The sequence below is a fragment of the Populus alba genome, chromosome 7 (genome assembly GCF_005239225.2).
Source record: "Populus alba chromosome 7, ASM523922v2, whole genome shotgun sequence".
NCBI classification, from domain to species: domain Eukaryota; kingdom Viridiplantae; phylum Streptophyta; class Magnoliopsida; order Malpighiales; family Salicaceae; genus Populus; species Populus alba.
This window is the reverse complement of record NC_133290.1, coordinates 3,876,339-3,895,778: the sequence shown is the minus strand read 5'-3', so window position 1 is coordinate 3,895,778 and position 19,440 is coordinate 3,876,339. Positions and strand designations below refer to the sequence as shown.

General features: G+C 29.3%; 1 protein-coding gene across 1 annotated transcript; it reads right to left on the bottom strand.

Moving 5' to 3' along the window:
* Positions 1–6,459: 6,459 nt before the first annotated feature.
* Positions 6,460–8,568, bottom strand: LOC118063341 (S-adenosyl-L-methionine:benzoic acid/salicylic acid carboxyl methyltransferase 2). Its single transcript, XM_035077363.2, has 4 exons — positions 8,410–8,568; positions 7,573–7,977; positions 7,107–7,361; positions 6,460–7,028 (listed from the first exon to the last, which is right to left on the bottom strand). Exons 1-4 carry the CDS (start codon positions 8,482–8,484, stop codon positions 6,669–6,671), a joined length of 1,095 nt encoding a protein of 364 aa, XP_034933254.1. The 5' UTR covers positions 8,485–8,568; the 3' UTR covers positions 6,460–6,668.
* Between the last annotated feature and the right edge of the window lie 10,872 nt (positions 8,569–19,440).

Genomic DNA, 19,440 nt, shown 5'->3' with positions numbered 1-19,440 from the left:
ATCATTTCTTCAATTCTAACATGTCTAAGTTACAAAATCATACTAAATTTCATCAACTGACAAATTAAATCTATTTTTATTAAATCCTAAACAAACTTTAAAATACAAATCATACATTAATACAATAAAATTATCATATGATAAAACAAGAAGAACACTTAAATATACAAGAAAATTTTAATTATTATAAAACAAATTTTAATAAATTAACTTAAAAAATAAATGAGTTACAACAAAAATTCACAAGTCTGCTTACTTGAAATAGTAAAACTTGACAAGAAATAGAATCAAAAGAGAAAAGTTGATGAAAGATTGTATCGACATCAACAGGTTGGGTGGCTAGATTTGTGAGCCAGGTGTTAAAATTGATGAAATTGGAGAGGAGAGAATTTTCAAGTTTTAATTCGTTTTAAAATCGCTGAAGAAATTTTTGTCAAAAATTTGACACGTCAATAATGCCAATAGAATTTTTTTATTTTTTTATTATGTCATCATTTCCATATGAAATTACTAATGATATTTTTTCCTTGTAAATTTCATCTATAAACATCAATGAAATATTTTTTGTTGGTATTTATATTATTTTTTTCCCTTCTAATTTTCTAATAGTGGCTCATCAGCCATGCTAGAAAAGTAAATTGGGATTTATAGAAAAATTTTAGATTCGATTTGATTTTTGGAGTTATTTTGTTGTATTTTGGGGTTAGAAATGAGGTAATTTAGCTTTCTAGAATATTGTAGAGATGTTTTCTAGTCCAATGAGTTAAAAATGACCTTTAGCAGCTAAAACCTCCAACTTGATTTTCTAATGGCAAGAAAGTTATTACAATAGAAAACATATAATTCACTTTATTTTTTTTTTTACATTGAGTGGACGACATGTCATCCTCCTAGCATAAAAAGGTGTGAGCAAGTAGGGCTTGTCCAGGCCCACTTGAGCTTGCCCTTTTATTTTTCAAGGCCAAATGTATGCATGGCATGGCCTCCTAAACTCATAATTGTTTTTTAATTTAAAATAAAATTTTATTTAAATTAATCATTGCAATGCTATTTATAATCATTTTATACTTTTTAAATGAGATTATACCTTTTTTATATATATATTTTTAATCATTTTTTTAACAATTATTTATGAGCCTAATATATAAAAAAGTACACATTAATATTAAATGGAAATTAAACAATCGTTTGATTGTTAATTTTTATATGGTTTTCACAAGTATTCTTTGATTTTTCTCATATTGTCACATAAAAAATTATGATTTTTTTTTTGTTGGTGGCAAAGGGCTTGAGATCTGCACAACAGGTCTTGAGTTCGAGTCAGGGCGTGCACTTCTTGTAAGAGCCTGGGACAGCCGGGGTTTTACTTGCTTATCTGGGCCCACAAAGTGCGCTTTCCGGAGGATGGGGTTTCCTCGAATCCAAAAAAAAAAAAGTGATGGGTTGTTGGAATTTCTTGATGGATTTTGGATTATGACAGTGATGGGGTTTTCCGGTGACTGACTGGCATGGTTGGGACGGCGATTTTGGTTGGTTCACAGTGGAGAGAGAGGGGAAGATAGGCTTTTTCTTGGAAAAAGAAGGTGGGTCACTTTTGTTGTCCTTGCCAATCTCGCTCTGGTACATAAAACACAACTTATTCAGAGTAAATCAAATGACAATCTCTACCATGGTGGCTGACTGGTTATTTGAATTCGGTTCTTGTTTATCGTGCAGCGCTCAGGAAATATACAAAACCCAACTCCTCTGAAGCTTCAAAAGGCATCTAGCCAAGGCAGAATGTGCACTTGGGAGAAGCTTTCCACCACAAAATCCAATTGTGGCATTGAGCTTGCTCTTGATGAGTGCGTTGCTATTCTGAACTACATGAGTCAAAAGTGAATATTTGTGACAAGAAAGGAATCCGAATTTTAGGTTGACGAATCCCTTTAATCCAGTCCATATAAAGAGAGAGCCAACAACATATCTTTCGTATACAATCTTACATAATCTCGGATGTTATCAATTCTAGTACGTAAACTAAATAATATAATGCAAGTAAAAAATTCTAGTTTCATGAAAATATAGAAAAATATATAAGTTATTATGCTTATATATTCACCACTTGAGTTTTCAACAATTATTTTAATAATTACATATTTAATTTGACCTATGAACAAATATGCAAGCATACGTTTCATGATTATTTGAGTAATAGTAAAAGATGCCATTTGTTTGATGAGAACAAATTAATTCAAGTTAATTAAAGTTATATTTTTTAAAAAAAATTAAAATAATAATATTTTAATTATTTACTAAAAAAATCAATAAATTTTTATTAAGTTAATCAAGGCAAGAATCATCTTATATTTTTTATCGGTTTAGATCAACAAGTCAACTCCTTTAATGTTTTTTTATAAAACTCACATGAATCCAGCTTAATAAGAAACTCTTTTATATTTTATGAAACTTGGTATTTGATATGATGTGGATCGAATAACTAGAACAAATTTAATAACTCTTAAGTAACATGCCATGATCGGTCCACCACAGCCAGTCGCAAAATGATTACTAGCCATGATTTGAACTATGTATTGTTGTCTACTATACAATCTGATATAGATTTGTTTGTCAAGGTTTTAGGTCAACGACCTCTCTACCTCTAAGTTGTATTGGGCAAGGTAAATATAAGGAAATTAACCTCTACTTTCAATGTCCCTATAAAACTAAGGCATGCATAATAATCAAGCATATGATCATATTTTCTTTGTAGCAAGCCAGCAAGACGCGTGAATCACAGCTTCCTTGTCATTTAGGGTTACTTCTTGTCATTCTCCATTAGAACTAGCACGGCCATTACACGCCACACAAAGAGGAACACCGAGCATAAAAGAAATGGACGTGGAAGAGAGATTTCATGACGCCACCACGATAGGAGGTGCTCCACCACGATGGGAGGTGCTCCAGAGTTTCTTTTTTCCCAGCCTTTAGCTTCTCCCAAGATAATGCGTTTGGGAATTATTGTTGCGTTCTTTCACATGGTTGGTCACTTCATCATTAATCTGGTTTCCCATGCGGCCACGCCATCCCACCCTAAATTCAAAGTACATTTCTTCAATAATTTGCTACCTTCTTTGCCAGTAAACGATTGACGGCCAAGATTGAAAGGCAAGTGTACTGAGAATCCGTGATCGAATCCTAATTTATTATATATTATTATGGGAGAGGATGATTCTGCTTTCACTACAGCTTAATTTCCACTTGAATATTGATTAAGTGTCGACTCTTGTTGTCGTCTTTGATTGCGGCTATGTTTAACTCTTATGTTCAACTCTTACATTTCTTCATTTCGTCTTCATGGTCTTTTAAAAAGAATCAAGAGGTCTTTTAAAAAGAAAAAATGTGGGTTTTTCAGCTCTAGCAAGTTATACTGGATACTAGCTGTCACTCCATTTAAAAAATAATTTAAAAATTATATATTTTTTTTTTAGCATAACTTTCCACGTTTAACTTTTATGCCGGTCATTCATCACCTATTTAGAATGTAATTATTATTGATTTTTAAAATATTTTTTATATTTAAAAAATTAATTTTGATATTAACACGTCAAAATAATTTTAAAAATATTAAAAAATATATTAATTTAAAATAAAAATAAATTTTTCTAAAAATATTTTTAAAATGAAAAAACAAACAGTAACTCTCTACAGTCAATCTAATTTTCTATTAAAGTTTACTTTCAAATGGAGGGAGGGACGTATTTAGATTTTTGTTGATTTTAGTTCTAGAAAGAAAAAAAAAATTGATTAAAAACTCAGGGAAATAATAATAAAATATTAATTTTGTTTTTTGTACCATTTTTAATTATTCACTAATGATTCGCTGGAGTGATTCCTGCTGAAGAATCAAGACTGGAGATTGATTGTGAATGCCTGCTTCTATTCTGTGAAATTGGTGTTTCAGAATGAATAAAACGACGTTATTCTTCTTCGTGTTTTTTTTTTTTTTTTGGTTTCAGTTTTAAACAAACGATGCCGTTTCTGGAAAAGGCTTATAATTCAGTTGGGTCCTGAACTTTTTCTTCCTTTTTCATTGCAGTCCCTATATATTTTCGATTTTACAATTTTCATTCAATTATGTTTTAATTTTTTTTAATTTTCTTTTAAATTTAATCCCTAAAAAAATTAATTGAGCCCTTGAATATGGACACTTATTCTAGTTTAGTCATTGCTCTTCAAAATTGTGCATTCTTGGTCAATTTCGCTCTAAATCCCATTTTTCCTTTTTAATTGCATTTCTAATTGTATTAATTGAACCCCCTAAATTTAGCATCTTGTTACAGATTCATCCTTAGCTCTTTAATTCTTTTAATTACAACAAAATCACATCCTGTTTTCTTTTTTTATTCAATTATGTCCCCAATTGCATTCTAAATTATTCTTGACATTTTTTTTTTACCTTCTTCAACTTAGTTTTTGGCTTGTTAAAATAAATTATTTGTCCAATAGTATCCCCAATCGTATTTTATCGTTCTCCTTTATTTTATTTCTTTATATTTTATATTCTTTTAAAATTACTTTCTAGATATTTTCTTATACACAAAAATTAAATAAACACAAGTGGAAAAGAAAACAATGATTAAGATTGAAAATATATATATTTGTAAATTTTTATTTTTAATATCTTTTATTTATGAAGAAAATGAAAATGAGAGTAAAAAATCAAGTCATGATATGCTTCATTAAAATGCAGAAGTCAAGGTAGAAAGCCTTCTAGCCTTTTTTTTTTTTTTTTTTAAGGTCTGCTTCCTCTATCGGAGTATCAAAGGCTTTTGTTTTTATTGATTCAATCCGGTTTCATGAGTGTGTTTGAAAATACGGAGTAATTACATTCCTAAAAATTTTAAATTATTTTTATGTTCTCAAATTAATTTAATATATTGATATTAAAAATAATTTTTTTTAAAAAATAAAAAAAACTTTATTTTAATACATTTTTAAATAAAAAACATTTTAAGTTATTATTACTACTATAATTTCAAATAACCCTCTTGTGCGATACTAAGTACACCTCTTTCGTAAAGATAAGTGTTGTAAAAAAAATATGTGTGGTATAAAACCAAGAAGGGAACATCACATGACAAGAAAAAAAAAAAGAAAAAAACCCACAATCTTTGCATGTTAACCTCAATATTAGACTGCCATCACTGTTCATGCTCAAGGCTAGAATAACATTTAATTTTGAAAATACACTAAATTAAATGCTGATCTAAACAATGTTTCTTGAGTTTGGGTTTAAGTTTCGCTAGGGTTAGGATTTGAATTTGAAGGATAATACATTTCAAGATAAAACACTATTAGGATGAACCTTTTTTTTATCTAAAAAAACACTAATCCCGACATTATGTTTTTTAACCATGCTATTATTTTTAAATATTTTTTTTACCTCTGCTATTTTTCATTATTAAAAAAAAACACACTATTTCTAGAGACAGTAGACCGTGCTACTGCCTCTTGAAATTATTTGGACGTGAGATATATCAAAATAATTTTATAGTTCCGTAGCCTGCATCCACAAAAAAATGGAGTTAGATCGAATCATTGGTTTTTAGGGCCCGTGCATGATAACCTCGACAAATTGCTTACGAATTGGGACCGTATCATTTCAGGAGTGGATATTGTGAGATTATATTGGATGGCAGAAAAGAAAATACCAGCTCTATAGCCATGATAATGATATATATATATATATATATATATATATATATATATATATCCTGAAATGATACGGTCCCAATTCGTAAGATAAATTTTTTTTTTATTGCCAAGTCAGATTAAACTACTTTTGAAGAAAAGCTAAAGAAACAAAGCAAAAGCAAGTACAAAGACAAATAAACATAAATCAAATTACAAGAAAAAACATAGGAAGAGATAACCTGCTCAGAAAACTAGAACATATTATTCAAGAATAATGCTAGAAATATTTAATTTTTTTAATTTAGTGACATAAATTATATAAAAATCAAGTAACCCTAGCATTTTCCATAATTAATCGTTAAGACCAATACTACCCCCATGGCTTTTGCATAAAGATTCAATGAATGGATGTCAAAGACTTTCCTAAATGAGTTTTTTCGGTGGAAATTCAATTAAACAAAAGGGTAAGTATACGAAAATATTGCTAATTATTATTTTGAAAGATAATTATTTTATTACACTTTAACTTGCGATGCATATCATGTGATAAGTGTAAGCAGTATAGTTGATATATTTTATTGAAATCAACTGTTTGATTAAATTAATATATATAATATATGTACAAACCCGACCGATTCTAAACCTCGAATTAAATGACTGGATTTATTGTTTTAAATAAACAACCAAGAACTGCCGTGGGTTTTACAAAAGAAAAGGAGAGCAATGAAGGGCAGGCAAACAATTTAAGGACTTCCAATTCCTTGACAAATTGTAAATCATAGCTTGAGGACGAAAATCATAATGGATTACTTTCTTTTTTATTTATAAAATTAAGAAAGGCTCGAACTAGCTGCTCAGATCCTTCAAGACTAGGACATGAACAACAGGTGAGCTACAACATTCAATGAGCAAGTAAACTAGGAAAACATAGATTAATTTCAATATAATACTGGCAACCACATGATCATGATCGAATCAGCAAGTCATCAAGATCATCCCTTTCTAGTCACGGAAACAGTCACATTGACAAATTCAGTCTTCTCTTTAGACATGCGACTGGCCACAATTTCTCCGTACCTAGAGAAAACCTCATCGATAATGGCTTCACCGAAGTGGCTAACAAGCAAGGGCTCTGCCACAGCTCTCATGCACCTAGCAACATTGTATCCACCATCTTCAAAAGCTCCAGACTGGTGAACTTCATTATCATAAGCATTCCAATTGACTTGAGATACCTCCAAACGATCAATGGTAAAGGACCCTTCCTTTTTAACTTGTGTTTCCACTTCAAATGGAGATGGAGTGTATTGAGGAATGTTGAAGGAGTCAAATTTCTCTTCCTCTATGATCCCCTGCATTGTTTTGTTCTTATTATTTTGATCTTCTCTAGTTTATATATATATGTATATCATTACTCATCAAAAATTTACCTCTAAGACCATGTCATTGAGAGCCACAGCCAAAAGCTCCCAGATGTAGCAACACTCTTTGCTGGAAGGATCTTCGCTTTTTCTACCCAAAATTGTTAAAACCATACGCCCTCCTGCCACCAGCTCCTCCGAGCGACACTTTAAAAACAGAGTAAAATCCGTTTGGAACTGCATGTAATAAGCCTTAAGCACGCTTGGTGGACTTGTGCTGGCCATATAAATGTTCCCCTTGTTACCCTCCAGCCCTTCAGGGACCTATAATCATGCACGAAGAAAAAATTATAAATTAAAACTTGAAACCATAAACATAATTCTGTATAATCTTGTTTTATTTTCTTTATCCCTTTATTAATTAGACGTGCTTATTGCTATCTTGCCTACGGAATTATTTGAATGTAAAAGGGCGTATAAGCCGGAAGTTTTATGATGCAGCCTCTGTAACTAGTGACATACAACGATGCCCTACCCGAGACAGCCACATGAGACTGTAGGAAGAATGGACAAAATGCAGACTCTTGGCACGGAAAAGCCTGCAATAGAAAGAACCAGGGACTCCGGCAAAGAAACATGGCCCAAACCCATCTCCCATTTGTTTTTTCAGATTTTCTTGGAAGCCTGCCAATGACTTGAAGATAGCATTGAAGTCATTGCCTGGAAGATCATTCAACAGCACCTGATATTCTGGTGATTGATGTCCTAGTTTTCTGCGAACCTCGTCCACTACTTTGACAAGTTCAGATACTGCATATAGAGTGTTTGGTCCTGATGAACATCCCAAGTCTGCTATGGCTAAACTTGTAGGGAAGGTGCTGCTGTAGATATTGGTTATGGCTTCTTCTGCGATTCGCATTGTGATGGATATCACCTTTCGCTGCATGTCCAAAAATACAAAGCAGTAATCTGTTAAGAAGAATAGCTTTTTCTCTCATTTAATTCAAATACTTCTAGTTATTGAAGAGCGATTTGTCCGTGCTTGATAGTTTCCCCAGCAAGCATAGGATTTTTTCAAGTTCTGGTTCAAAATCCTAGCTAATCACTGCTAGTTATTAAGATAATAAAGCATATTATCTACATACGTTGTTCCTGGTATGATTAATAGTATCAAATATGTAAAAAATGCACTCGTTCTAGAGGTTTAAGATTCGGGTCTACTTTTTGTAAATATATATTGTGAGCAGTGCACTTTCAAATAGCGTTCGATGACTATTTATTGTTTTCTTGCTCCTGAGTATATATATATATATATATATATATATATATATATAGAAGCATGTATATTCACATAATCTATATAATTAATTACCTGAACCAGTGAGTTCTCTGCATAACTTTTCTCTCCCCTTCCCCCATTCATGTGAAGCACTTGAGCAACCTCCATTTCTCTCCCTCTCTCTATCTCTCTCACTCTCTCCCCCCCTCTGGTGTGTATATTTGAGTTATTGTGTTTAATGAAGTTGCATGTTGGCTCTATATATAGAGGCCTCCATGCCTATGATCTCGCTGTGGAAATGGTAAGCGGGCATGGTCAATTCTCTTACAGTCAGATTCACACTGAATAGATATATAAAGTTATCACGAAAATAATAAAGTGTGAAGAACATTTGGTGAAGGTTAACCAGCCAGCAATGCTGTAAATTAATAAAGGGTCGCTTACAAAGAGGAGATAACGAGTTTAATTTATTTATTAGAAAATAAAAATAATTAAAGACTTCCGTAGACCAAAATAAAAACAATAACATGATAAAAATATTTATCATAAGAATAAAAATAAATGTGTAATGAATGGTCATGTGCGTCTTTAACGTGATATACAACCTAGAAGAATGATCTCTGTGCTGGATTCATGCATGTGGTCCTCAATTTTTTGTAGCTTTGTGTGAAATCGATGTGTTATGAATGGACAATTTCGATACTTGTTCAAATGATCTAATCTCAATTAGGTCATGCAACACACAGATCATATGTTTTGTCAATTAAATTCTTGTGATTCAAAAATCTACAATCGACTCCTTAAGATTTGAAAAAACATGATATAATTGGCCTACCGACACACTCGAAAATGAAGGATAACTGATTTATAAGTTAAAATCCTCCAAAACCAAAAATACTATAATAATACTACAATAATGACCCAGGCAAATTTTATAAATATAGATTCATCATCTAAACTCAAAACCCATGAAATCATAAATGTCCTAAGTTCAATAAAAAAGCTAAAAAACTAAAAAATAAAAAATTTCAATTCAAAAACCATCTCAAATAAAGAAAAAAAATCTATTAAAAAAATAAGGATTAAATTTAACAATTTAAAAAATTAAAATATAATAAAATTAAAAAATAATCAATTTTAAAATTTAATTAAAATAAAAAAAATGGGGTCAAATAAAATAAATAGAAATTAAATCCAAAATTGAATAGCTAATTCGCAAATTTGAATCGCTAGAAATGAATTTTAAAAAGGAAAAACAAATGTCGGTAATACTGAACCAAAAATCTACCAACTACATGTGTGGCCTAGAAAGGAAAAGGATCTCCAATAGAAAATCTAATAATCACATCTATTATATAATATTTTTTGCATAGGACTTAGGTTCTTTTATCATGCAAGGATTACCAATGGTTTTTTTAGCAAGGTCTCGCCAATTTTTGTTGACCAAAGATAAGAAAGACTGTGTAAAAAAACCGAAAAACTGAATAAACTGAGAAAACCAAAAAAATATTAACCGAAAAAACTAAACCGAAAAATAAAACCGATCAAACCGATTAGAATAGTTAGAAAAAATCTCAGTTCGGTTCGGTTTTCAGTTATGTAATGCAAGAACCGGTTAACCCGGACCGAACCGAACCGGTTCAAAAAAATGCACTATAAATAGAAAATGGTACTATAAATATAAAAAGTTATCCCCCCCAGCCAGTAACCCTAGCCCCCTCGCCTCTCCTTGTCTCTCTCCCTCCCCCTCAGCCCCCTCGCCTCTTCATCTCCCTCTCCCTCTCCCTAGACTTAAAAGCAGCACCCTCTTGCCTCTTGATCCTAGGATGAATCTGGGTGTGGCGGATCTTGCTAGGCTTGGGTGCGAGAGAACGTTGATCTTTGTAGTTGAGGAAGATTTGGACTGTTGCAGCTAAGAATTATTATGAGAAGTTGAAAAGGAGTGGATGAAAAGGAACTGTTGAACTTGTTGAGAATGAAAAGGAAGACCACTGCTTCCATTTGCTGGATCTCGATGGTGACAAGGCTAAAGAAATGAGGTATAAGTTTGTTTGTTTCTCAAACAATACCAGTTAAATCTCAAACAAGATCTTGCTAAGTTTGTTTTGTTTGACAGTGACAAGGTTCAGGAAATGAGGCATAGGTTTTCTCAGTTTTTTTAAATCAAGAACCGAACCGGATCGGATCAAAACCAGTCGGTTTGACTTGGTTTCGGTTCAGTTTCGGTTTTTTTTTCAAAAAAAAAAACCGGTTTGGTTATTTTTTATAGGTAAAAACCGAACCGAACCGAAAATAATCACCCTTAAAAAGACGGTGACTGCTTTAGCACAAGTACGAGGATCTCCTTCCAATGGGATGTTTTGTTTTTATATTTTAAAAATATTTTAATTTTTAAAAAAATAATTTTAAAATATAACAATAAATATAAATTTAGATTTTATTTATTTTTATTTTAAATTAATATATTTTTATTTTATTAGATCATTTTGATATATTGATATTAAAAATTATTTTAACATATATTTTTTAATAAAAAAATATTTTAAAAAATAATCATGATTGTATTCCTAAATATGTAATAAAATAATGAAATGTTACCGTTAAAAGACCATATGATACTTGAAAGACATTTTTTCGTGATTTTTTTGGGAGAAAAAGAGAGTATAAATTCATTGTTTGAATGCTTGGTAAATCGCTCCTATTATATAATATATTTTAAATTGGTTTTAGATTATTTTAAGATTTATTTCTGTTTTTGGTTTTTTTAGTTTGAAAAAATATTAAATTATTTTTTTGCTGATTTTAATATCTTAATATCAAAAATAAAAAATATTTTAATATTTAAAAAAAAAACTATTTTAAAATAAATGCATGAACTACAGTTCAAAAAATACACTCAATATTTTTGTTGAACAAAGATAAGAAAGACGGATACTACTCTATCACAAGCCACGGGATCGCCTCTCCAAACAGTCTGCTGGGCCATTCATCACACGTTCATCACGACGTTCTTGTTCGTATTAGAGAGTCATTGGACCGATTTCTCTTTTTTATTATTATTATTATTAAGTGGATGTGTTTGGGTTAAATTGCACACACCTCAACTAATTTATAGATCCTGAAATTAATGATTATGTAAATTTTTATTGATTCTGAGATTTTTAAGACCCAAACTAATAATTTTTAAAAAGTAAATCTAAAATCTACCAATTAAATTATAAACCTTAAAGTTTTTTTATTTTATTTTACTTTAACAACTCTGCGAATTAAATAATCTACTTTAACAATACACGACTATTTTTTTAACATAAAAATAAATGTGCATGCCTAGCTATTAATATTGGTCTGACTATGCTTCTCTAATACACCTCCAAAGAGTTGCTAAAAAAATTGAAATATTTATATTCAGGTAATCTTATTTAGTTATAGAGCTTCCCTAAATTTTATTCTCAAAATTGATACATAGACATGAAAGATATATACAACATTTTCTTAATAGATATATGAATATTCGTCTATTTATACATCCATCTTTCATAACAAGCAAAAGCTACTCCAGTGACTGCTATTATTCTTCTTTAATGTATTTTTTAAATCTAATAATTAAATTTTCTTAATACCAAAATAGCCTTTAATCTAAAAATGCTATCAAGAAAGTAAAACAACGCTGGAGTTTCGAGATAGAACAAAGAAAGAAACTATAACTCTTCAAAAGGACAATTAATTTACAACTCCTAATCTTGAAAATACATGAATTAATTGCATTTTTAATTTCATTACAAAGAAATTAAAATAAAAAAGAGTGATGAATTACAAAGAAAAATAAAATAAAAAATAGAGAAATCTCCAATCCCCAGGAAAATATAGATTCTCTCTTGAAATTAAAGTTAAAAATAATATTTTAAAAGTACCCACATGTCAACACAACCTCCCACCCCCATCCCCCCTCCGAAAAGGATGTCTCGAGAACTTTGGAAGGAGAAGGTTCTTGACCACATGACAGAGAGCTGGGAATTCTTGCATTCACACAGTAGCTCAGCTCGGCCGAGGAAAACTGTTGTGATAGGACATGGGAAAGACAACAACAAAGAAAAGCATCATCGAGGAGGGAAAAAAGAGGAGCTTTCACACTTGAATTATTCAAGGAACGCAGGCGTGCGGTGATGAACACAGACGGAACTTACAATTTCCACTGTTCGACGACATGCAGTGTCCCCATTTTTTTCCAAAGAAATTGACGATAGCAAACTTTATAACCACACAAGATTACTATAGTCGTATTCGAATATCGATTCTGACATGAAAGCTGTAGGGCTTATTCATGAAAGATGGAGGGCGTCATCACACATGATTCACAAATATTACTGGACACTACCTTCACGACAAATTATGACTAAATTTCCTACCAAACTAGAGGCTTTTTAACGTGTTTGATATTAATTAATATGTTTTTTATGTTTTTAAATTATTTAGATGTATTGATTTTAAAAATAATTTTTAAAAATTAAAAAATATATTATTGGTATACTTTTCTGAGTGAAAAACACTTTAAAAAACAATTATAACCACACTTCCAAACACACACGCATTTGATGTTTATGATGGCTACCTTTCATGTGCAGAGTTTAGCAGCTGTGTCCTTGATCCTCTTCAAATCTATGCCATTTTCTTAAATGTTTTTGGCCATTTTAATGGGATCATAGCTGTAATGAGAGATAGCCCGTATCAAGCACTCGTATTATGGAGATCAGAGAGTGGCGACAAAGATAGAAGCAAGTTCTTGCTTAATAATCAATGGAGGATATTCTCAAGCAACCGATGCTCGCCATCTCCGGGCATGTTTTGATCTCATGTTTACATGTATGATTTCGATAAATGAAAACAACAAACATGCGATCAATTATTTATTATCACTAAAAAACCAATTAAAAGAATTGATAATAATGGAAAGAATTAAGGCGATATAATTCTGATAATATTTTTTTTAATACATGCTGAAGAATCATGAACAGCTTCTAAGTGAGATAAAATCAATAAAAAAATTAATATAAATTATTAACTATCAAATCCTTGATATAATCAATGTTGATATCATTTTAAAGAGAGAGAGAAAAACCAGTGATATGATCAGCTCTAGAGTTTCAGTGTTGGTGTCATTACAGTTTTTAAAAACTATGCATCTTAGATTGATTAAATAATTTTTGAGGTTGTTTGAAAAATATAAAATAATCTTTTTCTATTTAAGGAATGTTGATATTTAGCAAATTTTATTTTTTTAAAAAGGTAGAAAGTTAGGCTAGGGTGCACGCATGGCCCGTGTGGAGCCAAGAGCTCCTTTTTTCGTTAAACAAAATGAAAGATGAAGCAGAGTCCACGAATGACTAGCAATGCCACGAATGACTAGCAATGCCACTGTGGCAACTTCCGATGAAGCATAGTACACGAATGACTAGATTGCTGTTTCAAAATTCACTTTAAAACGTTACTTGATCCTTTTTCTTTATAATTTGACTCTTTATAAGTTCCATTAGTTTTTTTAAAATATTATTTTCATCCAAAACTTTATTGTTCTTATTTTTTAGTTTCTCATTTGAGATTGAATAAAGAAAGTTGCCTGATCTTATTTCACCTTCAAATATAAGGGTGGATTTTTTTGGATTATTTGAATACATAAATGAGTTTATTTAGATTTAAAAGGTGTTTTTGTATAAAAAAATTGTTAAAAATAAAATTTTAGAAGTAAAACATTCTTGTCCCGACTTTTTAAGGTGAAATCTAGATACAATAGATGATATGTCACCTGATGTTTTCTTTAAAAAAACAAAAAACAAGGATAAATGATATGTCATTTATACTTTAAAAGAAAAAATAATAAAGACCCAAATGCATAGGTCTAGGCTAACAAACTCATAGCTAATGTTATCAAACTTGTGATTTAACTCGTATCAAACTTGTGATTTAACTCGTAAAATCGTACGATTTTACAAGTTAGTGTGCATTTACTGTGTAAAATTGGGTTAGATGCTTGAAAACCAGTAAACTCGAGGAAATTCAGTAGTAAACTCAGATCAAGTTTACGACTTTGACAAACTCTTCACCTCTCTGTGTGTTTGTTAGCCACTAAAATACACTTGGTGATCTCTGTGTCCATCTCAAACTCGTCTCCATCCTCAGCTATGCACTCTATTATAGACCCCTTGTTGCAGATTAATGATCTAGTGGTAGTGGTGGTAGGAATCCACCTGATCCCCACTTCCTTGAATAGTGAATGATAAGCCCACCGCCATCAAGATTAAGATTGTAGCTGAAATTAAGAAACAAGAACTCCACTTTGCCATTTCTTGAAAAGGAATATACACAAACAAACTCTCTTTCTAGCTGAGTTTTCTTGAATTAATGGTTTCTGTGGGCTTCTTTTCTATCTCCATCGGGTTAGTGCTGAGTTGTAACTTGTGTGTGTCGATGACCATATAAGGTTTCTTAACAGTTAAAGGCTTACCGAGTTGAGTCGAAGACTTGAACACTTATTTATGATTGATTTTGATGTTGCGATTTATTTACTAAATTGCCATTTTTTTTTTTGAAATCTAAGTTCATGGGTAAGTTTTAATTTATTTTTTTAAATTGTTTTAATATACTGATATTAAAAATAAATTTTTAAAAATAAAAAAATATATTATTTTAATATATTTTAAAGTTAAAAACACTTTAAAAAACAAGATTTATCATATTATTAAACAATTATCAAACCCCACACTATGTTATTATTTATTGTTTGACTAAAATTGTTAATATATAATTAATTAAAATATTTTACTTGTGATTTTATAATTTTACGATTCAATTCGAGTTTATATTTTATATTTCGTGTCATGTTAAAAAAACCCTTTTGACAACCTTGATCATTTGCTTAGGCCTTTTTCTTGTGCTCTTTTTTGTTCTTTGAATTTTTTTTTCAATCTCATTATGTTGGGTTTTTTTTTTTTTTTTGAAATTTTATCCTTTAATATTTACTTAGTTTTTAATTGGTTTTCATTATTTTTTTTATTTTATTTGAAGTTAATGTAGTTTCAAATAAACTTATGTTATTTTGTTTATGCTTGATTTTATAAATATTTATTTAGATATTGATAAATTAAAAAAAAATCCTCAATGCCCAAATAATCCTCTAACCTAAGAGTAATGTCCACTGACACATCAAGTTACAAGTGACACCCACTATTTTGTTAGTAGATTATTCTAAGTGAGGGACACTTAGATTTATTTGGTTGGTTAACCTACATCAAGCATAGCAAATCCAATCATAAAATCTAGCAAGCATGATAAGGTTTGGTGCACCAACTACTTCTGTGTAAGTATCTAACTTCAAAAAAATCTTTATTTTTTATATTAATAATTCAGTTTTTATATTTAATTTAGTAATCAGCAATGTATGATTCAAAATTCGTGTTACGTGTTTTGATTAAATTACAAAATTATTCAAGATTAATTCTTGATATTTTTTTAATAAAATAAAATAATATTGTTTTTATTAAAAAAATAAAAAATAAATAGTAATAGTTTTTTAATATGATTTTATAAAGGCAATTAAATTACCAAATCAATTTATTAGATCACTCGGGATTTTACCTTTTGTTTTTTACCGGTTGCCTTGCTGGTTGGAAACCGTCCTTTCCATTTTTTATGTCTAGCTACTCCATTATTTTTTAAGTGACTAGGTGCTGACGTGGGATGTCTAGCTCATAAGAGCATCTCCAATAGTACAATGCAAAATGTTATTTTGAAAAGTTAAATTGATAAAATAACATTTTAAATAATATAAATATAGTTTTTTTTATCATATCTATTTCAATAGAAAAAAGCTGTTTGAAGAGCCATTTATATTGGAGTAGAAGAAACAAGTGTTTTATTATTTTTTAATAAGTTTGATGTTTTTTTTTTTCACGTGGCTATATTTAATTAGTTTATTTTTGTAGTGGTCCCATCTTATTAGTTTTGGCTCTTTAGAGAGATATATAGAAATAACACTTGTAAGAGAGAAAAGCTATTTTAGTATTTTGGTTAGCTTTCCCCTTGGAATGTGCAAAACAAGAAAAAAAATACTAAAATATTAGCTTTTTGTATTTTTAACTTTTCATTTAGCTTCTCCATCCATTGGAGATGCTCTAGACAGAGAAGCCCCAAAAGACAGCCTGGAATGGAAAACATGCATCGCTCTTAGCCTCTGATCCGGGTTCTCGATTGATACCTGGTTTTTGCTCTAATTTGGAAACAAAATTTATAACAACATATTTTTATTAATATATCATAATTCATTCATGGATAAGACTCTAGAGTCATTCACGGATTATAACATTTTAAACTTAATTGAAAAAATCGTTTTCATTAAATTAAATTATATTTGTGCTTTCCATTAGCCATCTGCCCACCAACGAAATGATTTACCAATACATTAAGAGATTTTTAAAAAATTATTTTCTATTATAATAGCGAAATGATTTTTAAATTAAAAATCAGATTATAATAAATTTATTTTATCTTGTATTTAATTTATATCAATTAAATAGAAATAATAAAATTCAAACTCATAAATATTTGATCATCAAAACTTTAATATCATATCAAAAAACTATCTTAGTCAAATAATTTAAGTTATTAGATGAAGATTCAAAATATAATTTATATTATTATTTAACATTAACCCCTTACAACAGTACTTATTTTATAAGAGAAAATCAATGCATCTCACTTAGTTATGTGGACATTAAAAAGTAAAAAACAAAAATCATAAATATATATTTTGAGAATCAAAAGGATATTATAATGGACACTCATTTTGATACTGAGGATTTCAAAAAGTTTTCATTTTTTTTTATTCGAGAGGAGATGATATTCTTGAACTAGTTTATTCATTAATTACAATAAAAAAAATTTCTAATTTTTTTTAAAAATGCATCACTCCATTTTTCTCCCTTAATTGACCATACATGCATGACTAGAGACATCCACTAACATTTTTAATTCTTTTATCAATAATGTAAAATTAGATTTTTACTTTCCATTTACTTTCCACTTATGATAATTTATTTAGAAGGTGTCTAAGAGTGTGATAGTGGTTATCTTTTAAAGTATTTTTATTTATAAAAATATTAAAATAATATATATTTTTTTTAAAATCAATTTTTGTAGATCAAAATGATTTAAAAATAATAAAATTAAATTAAATTTAAAGTAAAAAAATTAATTTTAATAAAAAAACAGGTTAAAACTCATTTTTAAACACCCTCTTATTTTTTATGATAATGATATCTATTTTTGAATGATGATTGTTTTTCTCTAAAAAAAAAATTTTTTTTTTCTAATGACAAGGAAGCAATCCCTTGAAAATGGAATCCATGCATTCACACATTAGTTCGTGGGAAATTGTCTTGATCGGAAGTAACAGAGAAAAGCTTAATAAAGTTAAATAAGAAAGTGAATGATACTTTAAAGCAAGTTGGTACGTAAAATCTTAAAATATAATTTATATTATAATGTTAGTACATCATCAAACAACGTTAAAATCAAACACGCAAACATTAGGTAGTGTATACAATTATTTATTTATTTATTTATTTTGAAAAATTGGAATCCTCGGTGTTTACTTTATAAAGACTGTATGCTCCAATCATAATGGTCTTCGTTTATAATGTAAATCTCTTTTGTTTTTATTATTATTTTTTTCACATTAAAATTTATGTTTGTTATAACAAAACTAAAGTAAGATAAAAAAAATAATTCGATAGAGTACGAATAATAAGTTAACAACACTTTTTTTAATTAAAATAAATATTTAGAATAATTGCGTATTTTAACTATTTTCATGAACTCTGAAATTAACAATTTTGTAAGTCTATAGTGATTATCATATTAACAACCATAAAACCTAAACTTAAAAATAAAAAAACAAATATTTTAATCTTAATTTTTTAATAAGTTGTGGAAAATCTAAAAATTCTGCTAATGACTCTATCCCTGACTCGCCTCCACCCTCCTTCCTCTCTCCCAACCAGCAAAGCTGACAACACCCATAACCCTCCTCCATTGCTATTACTTGGCACGGTTCATAACACTACACCACCATCTTCTCTCCTCTTTCTTGCCAAAATTTATTATTATTATCAATTTTATTATCATAATTATTGATTATCACTATTATTATTATATATTATTACCATCACAACCATTATTATTATTATTATTATCACTAACTTAATCATTATCATCATTATTATCATTAATAATAGCACCGCCACCACCACTACCCTTATATATATTATTATTATTATTATTATTATCATCATCAACATTATTATTATAATTATTGAAAAAATAAAAACCTTGAACATGATCTGAAAGATAGAATTGAAAACTATAAAGCTTTTGACAAAAAGACCAAGGAAAACAATAAAAAATTAAAAAAAAAAGGATCAAATTGAAATCATTATTATTATCATTGAAAAAATAAAAAAAATCACAAACTTGATTTAAAAGATAAAATTTAAAGCAGTAAAATTTTTGACAAAAATATAAAGAAGAAAAATTAAAAATTAAAAGCTGAATGATTGAATCGAAATATATTATAAATACGAATTAGAAACAAGGGTTAGATCGAAAAAAAAATACAAAAACAAAACTTTAACATAACGAGAAATGACAAAAAAAATAAAATCAAAACTAAAAGGATTGAGTTTAAAATACCAATAACAATAAGGACCATAGTGCTTTTTTAGGGGTAGGAGAGAGAAACAACCGGAAAAAAAAAAAAAAAAGAACATCGACAATACACTAACAATATTTTAACTACATGCACCATCTATTTTAGAAGAGGAGACAACAAAGAATAAAATAATACGAATGAAGCTTATGTTTTACTACTAGAAGCCTTCATATGTGCCGCCCAAAGTACACAGAGGCTTCTATATGTAGACATGTGTTGTGCATGCGCCACCAACTTTTTCTATTAAAAAAAAATATTATTTTTATGTTAAATTATATCACTACCCTCAATCAAACTAAAAATTAAAATAACAAATTGAGACAAAAAGATCATAATACTTCTTACCCCCAATGAATTAAATTTTT